This window comes from Mytilus trossulus, chromosome 1 (assembly GCF_036588685.1).
Source record: "Mytilus trossulus isolate FHL-02 chromosome 1, PNRI_Mtr1.1.1.hap1, whole genome shotgun sequence".
Classification (NCBI taxonomy): Eukaryota; Metazoa; Mollusca; class Bivalvia; order Mytilida; family Mytilidae; genus Mytilus; species Mytilus trossulus.
In genome coordinates this window covers 3,513,230-3,531,139 of record NC_086373.1, presented here as the reverse complement: position 1 = coordinate 3,531,139, position 17,910 = coordinate 3,513,230, and the positions used below count along the sequence as shown (strand labels likewise).

The 17,910-nt window shown below is 32.3% G+C and overlaps 1 protein-coding gene across 2 annotated transcripts in view; it reads left to right on the top strand.

Annotated features, from left to right (window-relative positions):
* LOC134712479 (uncharacterized) overlaps positions 1–17,910 on the top strand; it is a 53,787-nt gene that overhangs the window by 30,106 nt on the left and 5,771 nt on the right. For both annotated transcript variants that reach the window (XM_063574073.1, XM_063574062.1), the window contains 19 exons: positions 201–310; positions 1,121–1,347; positions 1,918–2,085; positions 2,932–3,156; positions 3,643–5,186; positions 5,546–5,635; positions 7,420–7,651; positions 8,212–9,159; positions 9,596–9,714; positions 10,030–10,099; positions 10,335–10,437; positions 10,780–10,892; positions 11,062–11,179; positions 11,400–11,539; positions 11,941–12,212; positions 13,053–13,177; positions 15,752–15,771; positions 16,642–16,832; positions 17,296–17,439. In XM_063574073.1, the coding sequence (XP_063430143.1) occupies positions 201–310; positions 1,121–1,347; positions 1,918–2,085; positions 2,932–3,156; positions 3,643–5,186; positions 5,546–5,635; positions 7,420–7,651; positions 8,212–9,159; positions 9,596–9,714; positions 10,030–10,099; positions 10,335–10,437; positions 10,780–10,892; positions 11,062–11,179; positions 11,400–11,539; positions 11,941–12,212; positions 13,053–13,177; positions 15,752–15,771; positions 16,642–16,832; positions 17,296–17,439 (4,959 nt within the window). The remainder of the gene's footprint in view (positions 1–200; positions 311–1,120; positions 1,348–1,917; positions 2,086–2,931; positions 3,157–3,642; positions 5,187–5,545; positions 5,636–7,419; positions 7,652–8,211; positions 9,160–9,595; positions 9,715–10,029; positions 10,100–10,334; positions 10,438–10,779; positions 10,893–11,061; positions 11,180–11,399; positions 11,540–11,940; positions 12,213–13,052; positions 13,178–15,751; positions 15,772–16,641; positions 16,833–17,295; positions 17,440–17,910) is intronic.

The window sequence follows — 17,910 nt, the reverse complement described above, 5'->3', positions numbered from 1 at the left end:
TGTTTGTATTTCATACTGTTGAACCACATTGTGTATTTTATGTTGTCAAATTATGGAATTTTACCAACTTTTACATCTTTGATATATTATATGTAGACTCATAATGTATTTCAGATTTATAATTTGTGTCTATGTTTTTAAAAGGAGCTAGTAAGCTTACATCTGCCCCTTTCTCTTATTTATTTATCTTAATATTTCAGGAAAAAGAGGCCCCTTATGTTACCAGATAACCTTTCTCCAGGTGCTATACTACAAGACAAACTAGAAGCTTTAATTCATCTAGATAAAGTCTCTCAAGAACAAAAACAGGGTCAGTATTCAGCACAACACATTGATATATAGTTAAACCTTGTAGTATACTAAATTGTATGTAAATATATGTGAAGTCCAGGTATTTTATCAGTTTTAGTAAAATTGTTGTTTAATGCAATTAGAATTCAGATGTTTTAAACTAAAGAAAATCTTGAAATAATCAATATAAAAATAAGACAATGGGTATGCTAAGCCTTGCTATTGAGACAAATCTCCACCTGAAATGGCCTGATTTTATGCTCTATAAGGTCACTGTATGGCATTCAACAATGAGAAAAACCCATACCTCGTAGCAAGCTAATTGATTTTTATTTAATAGCCCCTTTCAAGAATACTTGACCAAATGTGTCATAGTTTCAAGTTAAAGTACATTATGAAAGAAAAGAAAACATTTGATGTTTGGAAATCTGAATCATGTTTTCAAATCACATGATTTACTGTGCATCAAAAGTAATACAGGTATTTCAGATTGTTTGTATAACAATTAGAATGTCATGTGATCAACTTTAATGATTGATCAAGCAGAATAGAAGACACTTTACCTGGGATGATTACACAAAGAATAAAAAGCCAAAGCAAAGTTTGGAATATTTAAAAAAAATAAAATTCTATAGACAGCAAGTGAAATCTGTCCAAAAGAGCTTCCTCCAATTATATGAGGTTACCAACAAATACAATCTTTTTTTGAACAATCTTACTCTCTTGTTAACATTTAGGTCCTCATTTCATTTCTAACTCAATGAAATGCATTGACATATTTATCAATTACCATGCAAAATTTTAATTATCCTTATTTTACCTATTTCAGACTTTATTCCCATAAACAACGAGACTAATATTGTACAGTTAACAAAAACAATGGAAGATTTATTAAAGGCCGGGGTAATCGGTGGAGTGGAGATCATGCCTTGGTTGTTGTCTAGTTTGGTTGAGCGATTGAAGAATACAGTCTCACGTCTACACCCTTTAGTACCTCAAGGATTCTACCTCCCGTCACCTCCTCTGTATTGTCCTCAACCCTCAGATACATCAGAGGTAATACAAAGGGAAAAAGATAAATAATAAAAAAAAAAATGACATTGATAGTTATCAAAGGTACCAGGACTATAATTTAGTACGCCAGACGTGCGTTTGGTCTACATAAGACTCATCAGTAACGCTCAAATCAAAACATTTATAAAGCCAAACAAGTACAAAGTTGAAGAGCATTGAGGATCCATATTTAAGGTCACTGTAAGGCGGTACCTTATTTCATGGTGAATTGAACAATATTAAGTCTTGTCACTAGGACCTTTTTTTTTTTAAGAACCATTCATAATAGTATAACTATATTGGGTTTATAGAATGATTGTAAGGTGAACATGTGCATATGCCAGAGTTATCTAACCATGACTATTTATTCATGGATTATTGTTAATGTTAAGTTACTTTTAATTACCTGCATCATATTTTAAGACATTATTACAAAAGACATTCAACATAAATTAATCATAATTAGTTAGTTACATAGGTGAGACTACATTATAGTCTTTTTACCTTTAGAAATGATCTCGTAGAGAGTAATAAAAATAAGATAATAAATACTTGATGTATATGTTATTTCAGGAAAAGCCTACAACTGAAGTAGAAATGGAGAAGAAATTGAGATTTGAGATATCGTCTATGGTTCAGTTAATACTTGTGATACTGAATGCTTCTCATGTATCACTACCAGCTACAAGATGGTACGTTCAACAACTTGTTAAAGTACAGGAAAAGGCGGCACAGTTTAAGGTTGGTATTTTTAATCTATCCTCAAACCCTCTGTGCTATATGTATCAGAATAGCAAACAATAAAAAGTACCTCATTAAAAGGTATATTTTAAGAATATGACATTTTATGCTGGCCAGGCCACCCTCAAGAGAAATCTCTTCCACCAATTATAAAAATATGGAAACAATTAATGATCTTAGTCCTGACTATCAACACCACCTACCTAGTTGACATTTATACCAAATAACTAGCAAACACATTGCAATGTATCAAACAATAAATAAAATGTAATTTCAGCAAGTGCTAATTATATAGACTCAAAATAAACATTCTGGTGACTCATTATTGACCTTGGAAAACAGGTTATTTTACTTTTTAATAAAGGATTGACTTTGTGAAAGATTATATAAAATATGCATCAAAATAAAAATTAATTTGGACCAAACTTCTTTATCTATGTACATCACATTCAATACAATTTTTTACCTTGCTTATCCTAAAGGTTTTTTTTTTATAATACTGTATCAAATTCAGACATACAATATAAAAAAGAAGATGTGGTATGATTGCCAATGAGACAACTATCCACACAATTTTGGACAATTGAACAGATAGTCAATTTATATATAGAAGGAACATTTTTTTGTCTTGGACTTGGAAACATCTATTATTTTGACATTTAACATGAAATTATTTTGAAGAGATGAATTCAAACTGCAACATTTTATCTTAACTGTTTTTATACCTCAATTATTCAAATCACACTTCCAAACCAAGTACATTTTCATCATATGGTAGCGCCTGAAATTGAATATATTGTACACTTTTTCAATACTATAAAATATCTTATAATATGTATATTACAGGCTACAACAGAAGGTCCCTGTTCAGAATTACCAGAGATTCTTGAGCAATACAACTCTATCCCATCATCAATGTCTGAGTCTGAGCCAGGGGTCGTACAGATCCTGACCAGCTTTAGAGATTTTACAACAACACTGTGGCTACTACATGCTCGAGATACATTGTCAAAGAAACTGAGACAGAAAGAAACTTATCTTAATAATGTCAATTATCAGGACTATGTCAGGGTGAGTACCATGTTAACAGAAAGAACAGCATTACCTTAAATACAACTTGACAAATAAAAATTAACTGATATCTTTGCATCTTAAAATTTTTTAATCAAACAAGAGGACACGTTTGTTTTATTATTTTAATACAAAAATAAAATTTGAGAATGGAAACAGGGAATGTGTCAAAGAGACAACAATTACATATTTGATATCCTTCACTGTTCTCAATTAGCATACACCATAAACATGGAAGAAGATATAACAATGATCAAGTTATTGAAAAAAAGGGTTATAATATATAGAGCATGTTTTGAAAAATGTTTGGCCACTTACTTTCCTTATGCATTTATCATGTCTATAATCACATTAATATATGAGCTCATTTTGCTGGAGATACCAGTTATTACCTTTGTAAACACATCAAACTTGTGAATAAAATCAATTTAAGCCTGAAATGATTTTAAAATAGATCTTTTCAATTGAGACATTATTTAATTTTAGGCAAGTTGGGATGCTAAGCAGGGAGATAAGTGGATGAAGGAATGCTTTAATACTCTCCAGTGGGCAGTTCATATGCTAGCATTCAGCCGATTCCTCCCAGAGGAGGAATGTGTTTACAAGATAGCCTTGTCCCTCATTCAGGAACTGAAGCCAGAGGAAGACACAGCTGATATTTTAGCTGAACATTTTCATGACGAAGAAAATCTTGACTCTGAAGTCCAAGATAAATTGAATAAGATTATACAGGATTGGCAAGGTGTAACAATTGAACCAGAAGATGATGGCAAATCAGCAAGACCTGAACAGGAAATCCCTGAAATGAATGACACTGACCCAGATAATGAGGGGAGGAAATCAGTAACATTCTTTCAAGCATCTCCAAGGGGGAAGACTTTGTCAGTTTATTTTTTTAAGCAATGTGAAGTTGTAATGAAAATATTGAAGAAAAGAAAAAAAGCTTATGGTAGCTATGAAGAATTTGTGTTTGACTCTAATACCACTGTTGCTGAAAGTCTCACGTCTAGTCTACAAAACAATGGGCTTTGTCCTGGATCACGACCTTTTGAATCTAAATTATCATACTTGGAATTTTTAGACAGCTTTGTTGCAGTCTCATTCACAAAAATCATTGATGAAGAGAGAGAGAGGAAAGTAATTATTCCACCATTAATTCTGCCATTTGCTGAAAACATTTGGAATATGGAACTAGAAAACTTGATCAAAAGGTCTGAACTCCCAGACCAAGAAAGGAAACAGTCCCTTATTGTCATGTCTCCTAAAGGTCCAATGGGTCAAAGTCCACATAGAGTTGGCAAGGAACCAGTTCAAAAAGGCATGTTTAGAAGTGTAAGTGTGTCTAATGAAGGGGAGAAACATGGCCATGGTGGTATGAGTAAGTTTATAAGTCAAGGAGGTGGACTGAATTATATACCAGAGAATGAGTTGGGAAAGGAATATAATGCCCACTCACCGAACAGAATGAAAGGCAAAATGACGGGGATGGTCTCAAAGTTTGCAGAATCAGAAGAGGTACTATATCGTGATCCCTCTCATGATCAAGAAAAACAGTGGTCACTAGATGTTGACCTTGGAAAACGATATCATCATTTACAGAATGTCTTACACTGGTTTTCTGTCTGGGGAAAGAAACAACATTCGCTAGGTTTGGAATGGAAAGGTGAAAAAGACTTGTCATTCAGACCAAAAATGAAAATTGATGCTCCAGTTGAACTTGTTGTATTAACAATATGGTTACTTGATAATAAGTATTCTCCTTATGGCAAACCATCTGGTCACCGTACCTTACCACAGACTCAAAAGGAAGAAAATATTATTCAAGAGCAAATGAGAGTTTCTGCTAGTATGAAGGAAAGTGCTAAAATGTTACAAAGTAGTGGGGAATCAAAACGAAGATATCCAAAACCAAAACAAAACAAAAATGGATCCTTAAGTTTACAAAGTACAAATACAGACAAAGATTGGGAGAATGAATATGATATTGAAGCTGATGAAGTCCATACAGAATATGAAAAAGTTTTAGATGTGTAATTATCTCCTTTTTCTACTGATTTTTGTTAACATTTAAAAATTTTGTCTATACAAAATATAGAAGTCTTCAGTTTTTTTTTTGTCAATTTGTTTCAATTCCCTCTTATATTTCAATATAAACTAAATTCAAACAGAAAATAATGATTTGAAAAATATATGGTGTTCTGTGCATCTCAGACAATGTTAACGTTACACATCTTTCTATATGTATGTCTCATGCTGTACATCTTGTAATATTAATATTTCAGGAATTAGAATTTTTCTTTGAAAATATAAAAATATTTTCTGATTTAAATAAAAAGTAAAAAAAAAAATTCAGCATCAATAAATTAAACTATTTCTTATTATCTTACAGGAAAGAAGACAGCAGTTCAATAGAAGTAAGTTCATTAGAACCAGAGGAGTATGATGATTCACTGCGGAACACTTTGTCATATATTAAAAAGTAAGTATTCTCTGCCGAACACTTTAGCATAAGGTATATTAAAAAAGTAAGCATTTGCTTTACTGGTAGTTGTTAATTTCTGTGTTATTTAATCACAACATATTGTATAGTTAATAAATGTATTTATTCAGACAATAACTTACAAAATTAAGGATTTGAAAGAATACAGTAAAGTAAAGGAATCCTTAATACTATCCTGGCTAAAGTTGACCATGAGTTTACTCAAAATACCAGGATGTAAGAACAGGATCTATAAAATGGCTGCTGGCATCATTAACCTTCATATATCATTGGCAACTGCATTAACAGCATACAAAAAACTTTTTTCAACAGAATTTCAAAAAGACAAAAAATCTGCCATAAAGAAAGAATAATCAACATTTATTGGCATTGGCACATTTCATTTTCAAGGAGATTATTGGGCTCATCACCCATAGCTCTGCTTCATTGGCTGAAACTTGTTCATAGTTCCCCGCTAAAATATGTGATAAAGTTGTATAAGGGGAGACAATGCTATTTTCTATGCAGTTTTATTAGCCTTGGCATGTCTCTTTTTCTTGAAGATCATGAATTGGCCGCACGCTTTCAGTCAGGGTTGATTGATCTTGATTTTTTGGGCATATTTTACATATAAACATATTGCAATCAAAATTTGCAATAAGCTATCAGAAAAAATACATAGATGTATCTATTGTGTTTTAAGCGTTTATATATATGGTAGTTAGAAAACTGATTTTGATTTAAGATTAATTTTCCAAATATTTAGGAAAAGAGGGTAAGTTTTGTGTATACCATTCAATATGTCAGTTATTTGATTGCTCCCAATTCCTACCAAGTAAATATCATTGGATGTTGTTTTATTCTGTGTGACCGATTCATGATATTAACATTTTAGTGTTTGTTGTCATATGATGATGAATGTTCCCTGTTTGTTTGATACCTGTCCAATAGATTGATAACATGACCAAAATTAGATTGAAAGTGACCTTATGAAAATTTAAGTGATAATAACAAAATAATAGTAATTCAAGTTGTATAAAAATAATTCAATCAAACTTGTTCACCTGGAAGCTGTGTAAAATTACATTTTATGTTTCAGAGAAATTAATCTTTTCAGAGTTAAAGATTTATATATTTTTGCTATTTTTGTTTTAGTTTTTCCTGTTTTATACATCTGTTGCATTTAGTATTTTTTCAAAGTATAAAAATTTCCTAAATACAATTTCATGCATCATTTGCAAAAATTATCATAGTTAAAAAAAAGTTAACAGCAATAAACATAATAAAGAAACATTTTTATGATTTATGTATTGCTGCATACTCTTAAAAGTGTCTATATTATTAACATAATTCTAAATATTATCAAATTTTCTTCTTCTATTGTTTCATTTTGTTTATATAAGGTCACTTTCTAACATTTATTTGTATACATGATTTTTTTTTACAGACTAATATTTCTTCCCAAATTAATAGGTTTTCCATGAGAATTGTGAATTTATCCAATGATTTTAGTCCTCTTCCCCAAACCAAGATATATTTAGCACTAATTTCCAAAAGTTCTGAAGATTAGTAGAGGCAATATTTGTCTAGCCTTAATTGATAACTACTTGGTCATTCTTTTATACAATGAAGCAGTAAAGGGGTAATATTTATGGCTAATTTCTGGTGTGTCTGTTTTTCTGGGGGTCAAATTTAGAAGAATATTTAAAGCCTGAATAGAGAGTGAAAAATAGACAAAATTTTTGTAATAACTGTTATATGGTTTATGTTTCATTTATTTCAAGATCTGGAAGTCTGAATCAGCGAAAGAAAAGTCCAAGGAGAGAAAGGTCATCTGAGAGCAGAAGACACTCAGTAGATGACAGAAGGAGAAGGTCACCTGATCAGTCAATTGTTCACAACAGACAGCATTCTCGGGAGAGGTACAGTAGAGGGAATTCTGACAACATTATTGGTAATGATTTGGCTCACCAGCTTCAAGATATTGTCAGAGGAGAGCTTAGAAAAATTATGGAGGTAGGAATCATCATTAGTACTACTGTGGATTCATTATTATTTGTTGGATAACAATTTTCGTGGGTTTCTTTGGTACAGGTGAACCACGAAATGAAATTTTCAACAAAATACAGATTTTTAATAGGCTTTGTATACAGAGAAGCTCAAAACCACAAAATCAAATGTCCACAAATATGCACAGTATCAAGAAGTGCAAATTGGTCACTAGTTGATAAAGATAAAAAGATGTGGTATGATTGCCAATGAGTCAATACTATACCAAATGAAGAAATTAACAACTGTAGGTCACCAAACATCCTTCAACAATGAGTAAAACCCATACTCTTTTCAAAAGTTTCAGGTATAAATATTTGTTGGCAGCTGATGTAAATACTGAAAAGTAAATTATAGACTTGTTTTAGGAGAAAATAGAAAATCTGTGCCTGTTGAAAAGTTGTTTATTTAATTGGGTGTTGCATGCTTTGTATGAATGTAACTCTGAAACTTGAAATTTTAATCTTGATTTTTATACCCCACTCCACTACTTTTGATTTTTATTTTTTACTATTTTCCTTGAACAGGCTCAACATAGAAGCATGCTTGCAATGATGGGTGCTATTGATGGCCAAGAGGTACCAGCTGATCAATACTATAACAGACCTTCAGATTCCAGAAGACATCAAAGCCCAAGACGAGACTTATCACCAAGAAGGCGCCACGACTCATTGGAGTCAAGTTTACCAAGAAGGAGGAGTCCCTCCAATGAAGATAGGAGAAGGTATGTGTCAGGATCATTACCTAGAAGGCCTGTTGAAGAGCAAATGACACAGAGTATGGTGATGGGTGAATTATCTGGTTCTAGGAGACAGAAATCACCTGGCAGAGCAAATATAGGTGGTACTCTGAAAGAGTTACAAAATTTGCAGGAAAACACCAATAGAAGGAGAAGTAAATCTCCACGTGGACAAGGACATAGGTCAGATGTCAATAAGGAGAACTATCAAAGTTTAGGAGGCCAGCAAGGAAGTGTTAATTTGATTCCTAAATTTCTACGTATGCAAGCAGAGCGAGACGAAGGAGAATTTAGATTACCACACATTCCTATTCCAGCTTGGGAAGAGCCACAGCAGCCACCACCAGGAATAGGGAGAGATTTTGGTATGCCACTCCTACAGCTTAACGCTGGATATGCTCCCTCACAATTGTTCCCTGGATCTTACCGAGTGCCACAGGGACAATACCCACCCCCTCCACCCCCCTATGGAATGGTATCACAGCCACCAAATGATACTCCTTTACCACCTATGTACCAAAGCATGTTTCAAAGAATAGAGAGGAGAGAAAATGATGGACCAACAAAGATGGATATGCCACTGCTCAGTTTGCCAAAAGATAAGGATTTATTAGGTCCGTCTGATGCTGCATTTGGTCGTCTGCTGGATCCTCATCTCATCATAAGCCATGAACAAGAAATCAAGCAGAAAGAGTTGTTGAAACATAAACACAATTTGGATTTCTTGAGATCTCATGTGAGTAAAATAAAGTCATGTGATAAAGTATATATAGACTGTCAACTTCTCAAAATTTATCAGCAAATCAAGGTGTAAAGGATTCAATATAAATTTCATAACATCTAAATTAGAGGGTTATCTACTGACTGTGTGGCTGACTGACAGAAATTTGGGTTTTAACCTGCGTTTGGGTTATGTATAATTTTTCAATTCATGAATGTTAGTGCAAAGTTTTTGAAAAAAGTAAAAGGAATCATGTAAAAGTTTATTTGACTTGTCTTCTAGGTGTAACAATACACCTTATTGCTATTTGGAAATCCATCCTGCTTAACCTGAGTATCTGTCCCGCTTGGACTTTTGATGCCATACAACAATCACTTTTCTATTGTGGCATCAGATATTTTTGTATTTATTAGCTTTTTTTTTATTCTTATTGAATACATTTATATTTAAGGTTGAAAATCTGGAAGACTTAGAAAAGCAAGAAGAAGACAAAGGGAAACAACTTTTGTCAGTTAATCTTAAACGTCAAGAGATGAAGGATAAGCACGAGGATGAAAGAATTGATAGAGGGTAAATATAAAAAATTATTACATATAGCAGTATATGATTATATTTTTATTTTTACAAGTTAAAATTTTAATTAATTTTTATCAGATATTTAAAGTTTTAACTAATTTTTATCAGATATTTAAAGTGTTAACTAATTTTTATCAGATATTTAAAGTTTTAACTAATTTTTATCAGATATTTAAAGTTTTAACTAATTTTTATCAGATATTTAAAGTTTTAACCTAATTATGTTGTTTCCTTATTAGCTTTTGTTAGTTTTGTTTCTGAATTTCTATAATTGAATTTTAATGTGATAAATGTTTTGTTTTTGTACAGACGAAGTAGAAGAAGGAAACCAAGACCACAGAAACCTGCATCAGGATTGACACTGCAATCTTCACAGGAGGTATATATATTAATTTATGTCAATAAATGCCATATATATAGATAAATGGTCAAGCACTTAAAAATTTTGTTAAAAATAATGACATATATTCAATCATTGATTTTAATGTCTAAATTAGATAGTTTTAGTGTTTTAAGTTGTTCATTAACCAGATGTTTCACAATAATTTGATTTTAAGACTGATCTCACTACAAAAAATTCAAATTCTTTTGTAATATGGGATTATTTCTTTCAGAGTCACATGGATGAGAAGGGAAGACCAGTAGAGGGCAGCACTGAAGAAGCAGAAGGTGAAACCAGTGAAGATCAGATACATGATGGTTATGCTATCAGACCAGGTACAAATTCATGGTCTATTGAATTCTCACATTTAATCTTTTTTGACAAGATGTTTTGAACGATTAATGCCAGGAATGATTTAATTAGTCAGGTAAACAAAATTGTTACCAAAGAAAATTCTCGGTAATATTTTTTTTTTCAAATTTACTTTTATTTGAATCTTTTTTTCTTTATTTTGAAATGATGATAATGAGATATTTCTGCAAATATTGTTAATTTCATTTTCGTTGGTGCAAGAAAGCAACAATAATGCCATGATTTCATAACGATAATTATGGGAAGATCATTTCCATTTCCTTCAAATAACTCACAGTTCATCTTTGATTCTTATGATTTTGAAGGTTCCTATGAGAATTACCTCCATATGGACAAACAGATGGGATTTGAAGAAGATACAAATGCTAGAATACAATACAGGACTGCCATGATCATGAAAAAACAACAAAGAAAGAAGGTTTGTAATGAGTTAAAGATAGTACATGTAATAACAGATTTTATTAAGGCTTATTATAAAAAATGTTTTTAAAAGAACTTGTATTGCCTAATTTTACATACGCAATTGAAAGTAACTGTGTAAAGTACTTGTCTAAATTGTTTAATATATTGAGTTTTTTTATTGATAGGTTGACTTCTCTACGATGACCCACAATGTAGAGGATGCTGAGATGGAGACAGACCCTGCTATGGAGAGGGAGTATATCAGAACAGCCGAAGCTTCTACATGTATTACTAAAGATACAGGTATGTTCAGTCAAGATTGGTTATTATTATTTACTTTTTTAAAGGTGCACTAGGTGTCAAATTCATGTTCAACGATTTGACTCAAATTCTCATATTCCTGTAAAAAATCGTATAAAAAAGTATGAAAATTGAAGAAAAAAAATGCTACAGATATGGTCTTTGCTTTTTACTGAATGACTTGATTTTATATTTTCATATTTTTAAACTTGTGTTATTTCAGGTGTTGACCCTATACAGGAAGCTATAGTAGAATATAACCGAGCCAGACAGGGCAATGCTTTACCTCCAGATATATACCTCGGTCTTAGGTTTGGTGATACTGAACAACAACCAACATCAGATGTTACTACTAAAGGAAGAGTAAGTCGTACTATTCATTTAACAATGATTGGAAATATTGTTGTATAAGTTTTTAAAATTATTAAAAAAACAAATAGTTATCAGTAGATTTGAAATAAGATGTATGTAGCAAAGTTGTGAAGGTAGATATGGTCCTTTACATTCAGAATGTTAGGTGTACTTGTTATTGTGAAGCTTAAATTATTCTCAACATTGCAAAATAAAAATAACAATAATGCAAAAATGTTTATATAATAAAAACTACAAAAAAATGATAAAAATGAGTTAATGTGCATGTGACAATAATTCTATCATCCTGTCACAGTACAATCACTAGTATCAGTACTAGAAGATAAGTTTATTTACAAGTTAATTATTAAGCTGTGAATATTTGTCACTGAAAACTATTCTTAATTACCCAGGAGAAACCAAAAGGACGTACATATCTTAATGTAGTTGACCTTGATGCATCAGCCTTATTACATGACCTTCATGAGAAACCAGACAAAGAAGAGAAGGTACAGCATGACCTTGCCCTACAGCCAACATCTATGACTTTGACCTCTGCTAGAGAAGGATTAGAAGCCATGGAATCTAACTTGAGAGAAGCTTTACAACCTAAGATTCAACGTCCATTTACACAAGATGCTATAACCGTCAAAATGTTTGAGACTAAAGCAAAGGATCATGACAGGTAAGGGTATTAAATCAATGGGGAAAAGTCTTTGAGAGCAAAGCTTAGGGTAACACAAGATAAGAGTAAATAGATAAATCCTATAAAGCTAAAAACATGACAGGACAGTATTTGCCATCAAATTTTAAAATGAACTTTTTCTTGAAACATTAAAAACTTAGGCACACACAAGCTTAAAGACCAATTAGAATGGTCATCAAATAAATAAGGGCAAATGCTGATAACCAAAAGTCAAATTATATTTCAAAAACTGGTATTAACCATTTTACTGTGTAATTTTTAAAACAATCACCTTAGTTCTTGTTTGATGATTAAATGTAGATTTATAAACTTTCACTTAATTTGACTGCAGAGGTATACACTAATTAGCGGTAGCTTACAGTGGTTCTTTGTATTTTAAAATTAATCATAAAAAACAGGTGATGAAATAATGTACTTTAAATGTTACAATTTTTGTTGATATAATTTCTAGATAACTTTCTATGAAACATGAAACCTATGTGTTAGAAAGAAAATAATAAAGGAATATTTGTTTAATTTACTTTTTGAAAATATTATTTAAAAGTTTTATACAAAAGGATAACACAATTGTGATATGTGGAAAAAATTAAAAAAAAATGATTTTAACAAGAAAGAGATATTTCTTTTTTATTAGCAGGTAGGTTCCTTTTCTTAAAAAAATGAAAAAAATGAGGATTTTTAATTTCATTGTTTGTAAGAATTATGGAATAATTTAAAAGGATTTGTAAGCAAGTATATCGATAATATGTTTAAAAGTTTATATTTGACATTAGGAAAAAAATGTATCTTGAGATATAAATTTACGTTTGATTTTAACAGAGTATCGGTTGCTGTGATGCCAAGAGAAAGCCTTCAAGGAACAAGAGCTAGTATAATCCAGAGACTGAGAGATATGAACTCACAAATACAAGCCATAGATCACATGTCAGACAATATAGAAAGAGGTTTCCATGGTACTAGAATGGTAAGTATTATCCAGCGACTGAGAGATATGAACTCACAAATACAAGCCATAGATCACATGTCAGACAATATAGAAAGAGGTTTCCATGGGACTAGAATGGTAAGTATTATCCAGCGACTGAGAGATATGAACTCACAAATACAAGCCATAGATCACATGTCAGACAATATAGAAAGATGTTTTCATGGTACTAGAATGGTAAGTATTATCCAGCGACTGAGAGATATGAACTCACAAATACAAGTCATAAATCACATGTCAGACAATATAGAAAGATGTTTTCATGGGTCTAGAATGGTAAGTATTATCCAGAGACTGAGAGATATGAACTCACAAATACAAGCCATAGATCACATGTCAGACAATATAGAAAGATGTTTCCATGGGACTAGAATGGTAAGTATTATCCAGCGACTGAGAGATATGAACTCACAAATACAAGTCATAGATCACATGTCAGACAATATAGAAAGATGTTTCCATGGGACTAGAATGGTAAGTATTATCCAGCGACTGAGAGATATGAACTCACAAATACAAGTCATAAATCATATGTCAGACAATATAGAAAGAGGTTTCCATGGGACTAGAATGGTAAGTATTATCCAGCGACTGAGAGATATGAACTCACAAATACAAGTCATAAATCACATGTCAGACAATATAGAAAGAGGTTTTCATGGGTCTAGAATGGTAAGTATTATCCAGAGACTGAGAGATATGAACTCACAAATACAAGTCATAAATCATATGTCAGACAATATAGAAAGAGGTTTTCATGGGTCTAGAATGGTAAGTATTATCCAGAGACTGAGAGATATGAACTCACAAATACAAGTCATAAATCATATGTCAGACAATATAGAAAGAGGTTTTCATGGTACTAGAATGGTAAGTATTATCCAGCGACTGAGAGATATGAACTCACAAATACAAGTCATAAATCACATGTCAGACAATATAGAAAGAGGTTTTCATGGGACTAGAATGGTAAGTATTATCCAGAGACTGAGAGATATGAACTCACAAATACAAGCCATAGATCACATGTCAGACAATATAGAAAGAGGTTTTCATGGGTCTAGAATGGTAAGTATTATCCAGAGACTGAGAGATATGAACTCACAAATACAAGCCTTAGATCACATGTCAGACAATATAGAAAGAGGTTTTCATGGGACTAGAATGGTAAGTATTATCCAGCGACTTAGAGATATGAACTCACAAATACAAGTCATCAATCATATGTCAGACAATATAGAAAGAGGTTTCCATGGGACTAGAATGGTAAGTATTATCCAGAGACTAAGAGATATGAACTCACAAATACAAGCCATAAATCATATGTCAGACAATATAGAAAGAGGTTTTCATGGGTCTAGAATGGTAAGTATTATCCAGAGACTGAGAGATATGAACTCACAAATACAAGCCATAGATCACATGTCAGACAATATAGAAAGAGGTTTCCACGGCACTAGAATGGTAAGTATTATCCAGAGACTGAGAGATATGAACTCTCAAATACAAGCCATAGATCACATGTCAGACAATATAGAAAGAGGTTTCCATGGAACAAGAATGGTAAGTATTATCCAGAGACTGAGAGATATGAACTCACAAATACAAGCCATAGATCACATGTCAGACAATATAGAAAGAGGTTTCCACGGAACAAGAATGGTAAGTATTATCCAGAGACTGAGAGATATGAACTCACAAATACAAGCCATAGATCACATGTCAGACAATATAGAAAGAGGTTTTCATGGGACTAGAATGGTAAGTATTATCCAGAGACTGAGAGATATGAACTCACAAATACAAGCCATAGATCACATGTCAGACAATATAGAAAGAGGTTTTCATGGGACTAGAATGGTAAGTATTATCCAGAGAGTGAGAGATATGAACTCACAAATACAAGCCATAGATCACATGTCAGACAATATAGAAAGAGGTTTTCATGGGACTAGAATGGTAAGTATTATCCAAAGACTGAGACATATGAACTCACAAATACAAACCATAGATCACATGTCAGACAATATAGAAAGAGGTTTTCATGGCACTAAAATGGTAAGTATTATCCAGAGACTGAGAGATATGAACTCACAAATACAAGCCACAGATCACATGTCAGACAATATAGAAAGAGGTTTTCATGGTACTAGAATGGTAAGTATTATCCAGAGACTGAGAGATGTGAACTCACAAATACAAGCCATAGATCACATGTCAGACCATATAGAAAGAGGTTTCCATGGGACTAGAATGGTAAGTATTATCCAGAGACTGAGAGATATGAACTCACAAATACAAGCCATAGATCACATGTCAGACAATATAGAAAGAGGTTTTCATGGTACTAGAATGGTAAGTATTATCCAGAGACTGAGAGATATGAACTCACAAATACAAGCCATAGATCACATGTCAGACAATATAGAAAGAGGTTTCCATGGTACTAGAATGGTAAGTATTATCCAGAGACTGAGAGATATGAACTCACAAATACAAGCCATAGATCACATGTCAGACAATATAGAAAGAGGTTTCCATGGCACTAGAATGGTAAGTATTATCCAGAGACTGAGAGATATGAACTCACAAATACAAGCCATAGATCATATGTCAGACAATATAGAAAGAGGTTTTCACGGTACTAGAATGGTAAGTATTATCCAGAGACTGAGAGATATGAACTCACAAATACAAGCCATAGATCACATGTCAGACCATATAGAAAGAGGTTTTCATGGGACTAGAATGGTAAGTATTATCCAGAGACTGAGAGATATGAACTCACAAATACAAGCCATAGATCACATGTCAGACAATATAGAAAGAGGTTTCCATGGTGCTAGAATGGTAAGTATTATCCAGAGACTGAGAGATATGAACTCACAAATACAAGCCATAGATCACATGTCAGACCATATAGAAAGAGGTTTTCATGGGACTAGAATGTTAAGTATTATCCAGAGACTGAGAGATATGAACTCACAAATACAAGCCATAGATCACATGTTAGACAATATAGAAAGAGGTTTCCATGGAACAAGAATGGTAAATATGATTAGACTGATTTTTTTTTTTTTGAAGGATAATCTGTGCATTCAAAGACGTTTAAAAGTTGTAGACTCATACTTCAGCCTATTCAACACATTGATATCTTGAAAATTAAAAGAAATTATGGTAGTGACTAATAGTATGACATACATAAAGTATCAGTATAAAAATACGGTCCTTACTTTTGAATTAAGGTAGACCATATACTATGTAAATAATTCTTTCAACAATCAGAATCAATCAATTGATAAGATGTTGTTCTCAAACTAAAAAAACACAAGTTGAGTGAATTCTGTGATTTGAAAATTTATTGATGTTAAAGTGCAATAATAGCAATGTTTTTTATTTTTTTTATTTTTTCTAATATTACAGTTGATAAGTACATTAGAACATCTAGCCGACACAGAAGATACTACACCTGGTATGCTTGATGATAGAAAATCAGAAACTTTGACACCTAAAGTATCCCAGAAATCACCCAAGAGGAGTGCTAGATCTAGTGCTAGGACTGAAGCCAAATCTACTACCAGAAGGTCACCATCACCAAAGGGTAAAAAGACAAGGTAAAGCCAAGAGATTAAAATGTATTCTCAAAAATGTCTTACTATCGCGATGGTTAGAACTAATAATTCCAAAGAATGTCAAATTAAAAAAGCAATGTCTAGTGCAGGATATTGTACATTTTATTTTGACAGTCTTTTATTTCCTGTAGATCTACAACTTACAGCTGTTAACTATTTTCTTTTAATTTTCATTTGCTAGATTTAGGAGGGTTGCACTGGAAAGTTTTTGAAATTGAATTGCTTAATTAATTTATAATTAAACTTGTAGCATTCTGATGGATGAAATCTTCTCTAGATGTCTTTTGAATATTTCTGTCTTTGTGTTGTGGTCTCATTGACTTATAACCCACATCTCTGGTTATTGGTGTAAATTAAGCTGTATGCCCGACTTCACTTATTGAGCATAATACGAGTCTCCAGTCTGAATTAAGTTTTACAATTTAACATTTATCTTTCCCTACAGTTCTCAGGAGTTGGCCCGTATCTCAGGTCTGAGTGGTATCAGTGACATTATAGGAGAGATGGTCCAGAAGGGAGATATTGACTTGGAAGAAGCTGGATTTGAACCTGAAGAAGCCAAATTCTTTGTGAATCAGATGAAGCACAGGTATGCGTCTAATAAATGTACATTTATAATACATATTATTCATTCTTAAATAATTGTTGATGATATTTAAACCTGGATTGACCAGTTGAAAGAAAAATCGAAACTCTTGAAGGGTATATGCTGTAAGTCTCGGAACATTATTACTGAATATAACGGTTTCTAATACAAAATCCGACACTGTTTTAGTTTTAAGTATTTTAAAGGTAGAATAAGTCCTTCCAAATGCAATTTTTATTATTCATTATTCCATAGAAGCAATGATGTTCACTTATTATCATTGAGTGAAAGCATACTCAAAGGAAAAACAAAGGATATGGGTATATCTATCCATAACACAAAATAAGCACATGCACAACAAAAAAGCACACAAAAGCAATGGAACAACGGTTTTATTGTTGTTTTTCATATAAAAGTCACATTGAGGCCTTTAACACAGAGCAAAAAAACTGTTCTCTTCAAAACTTCAAATGT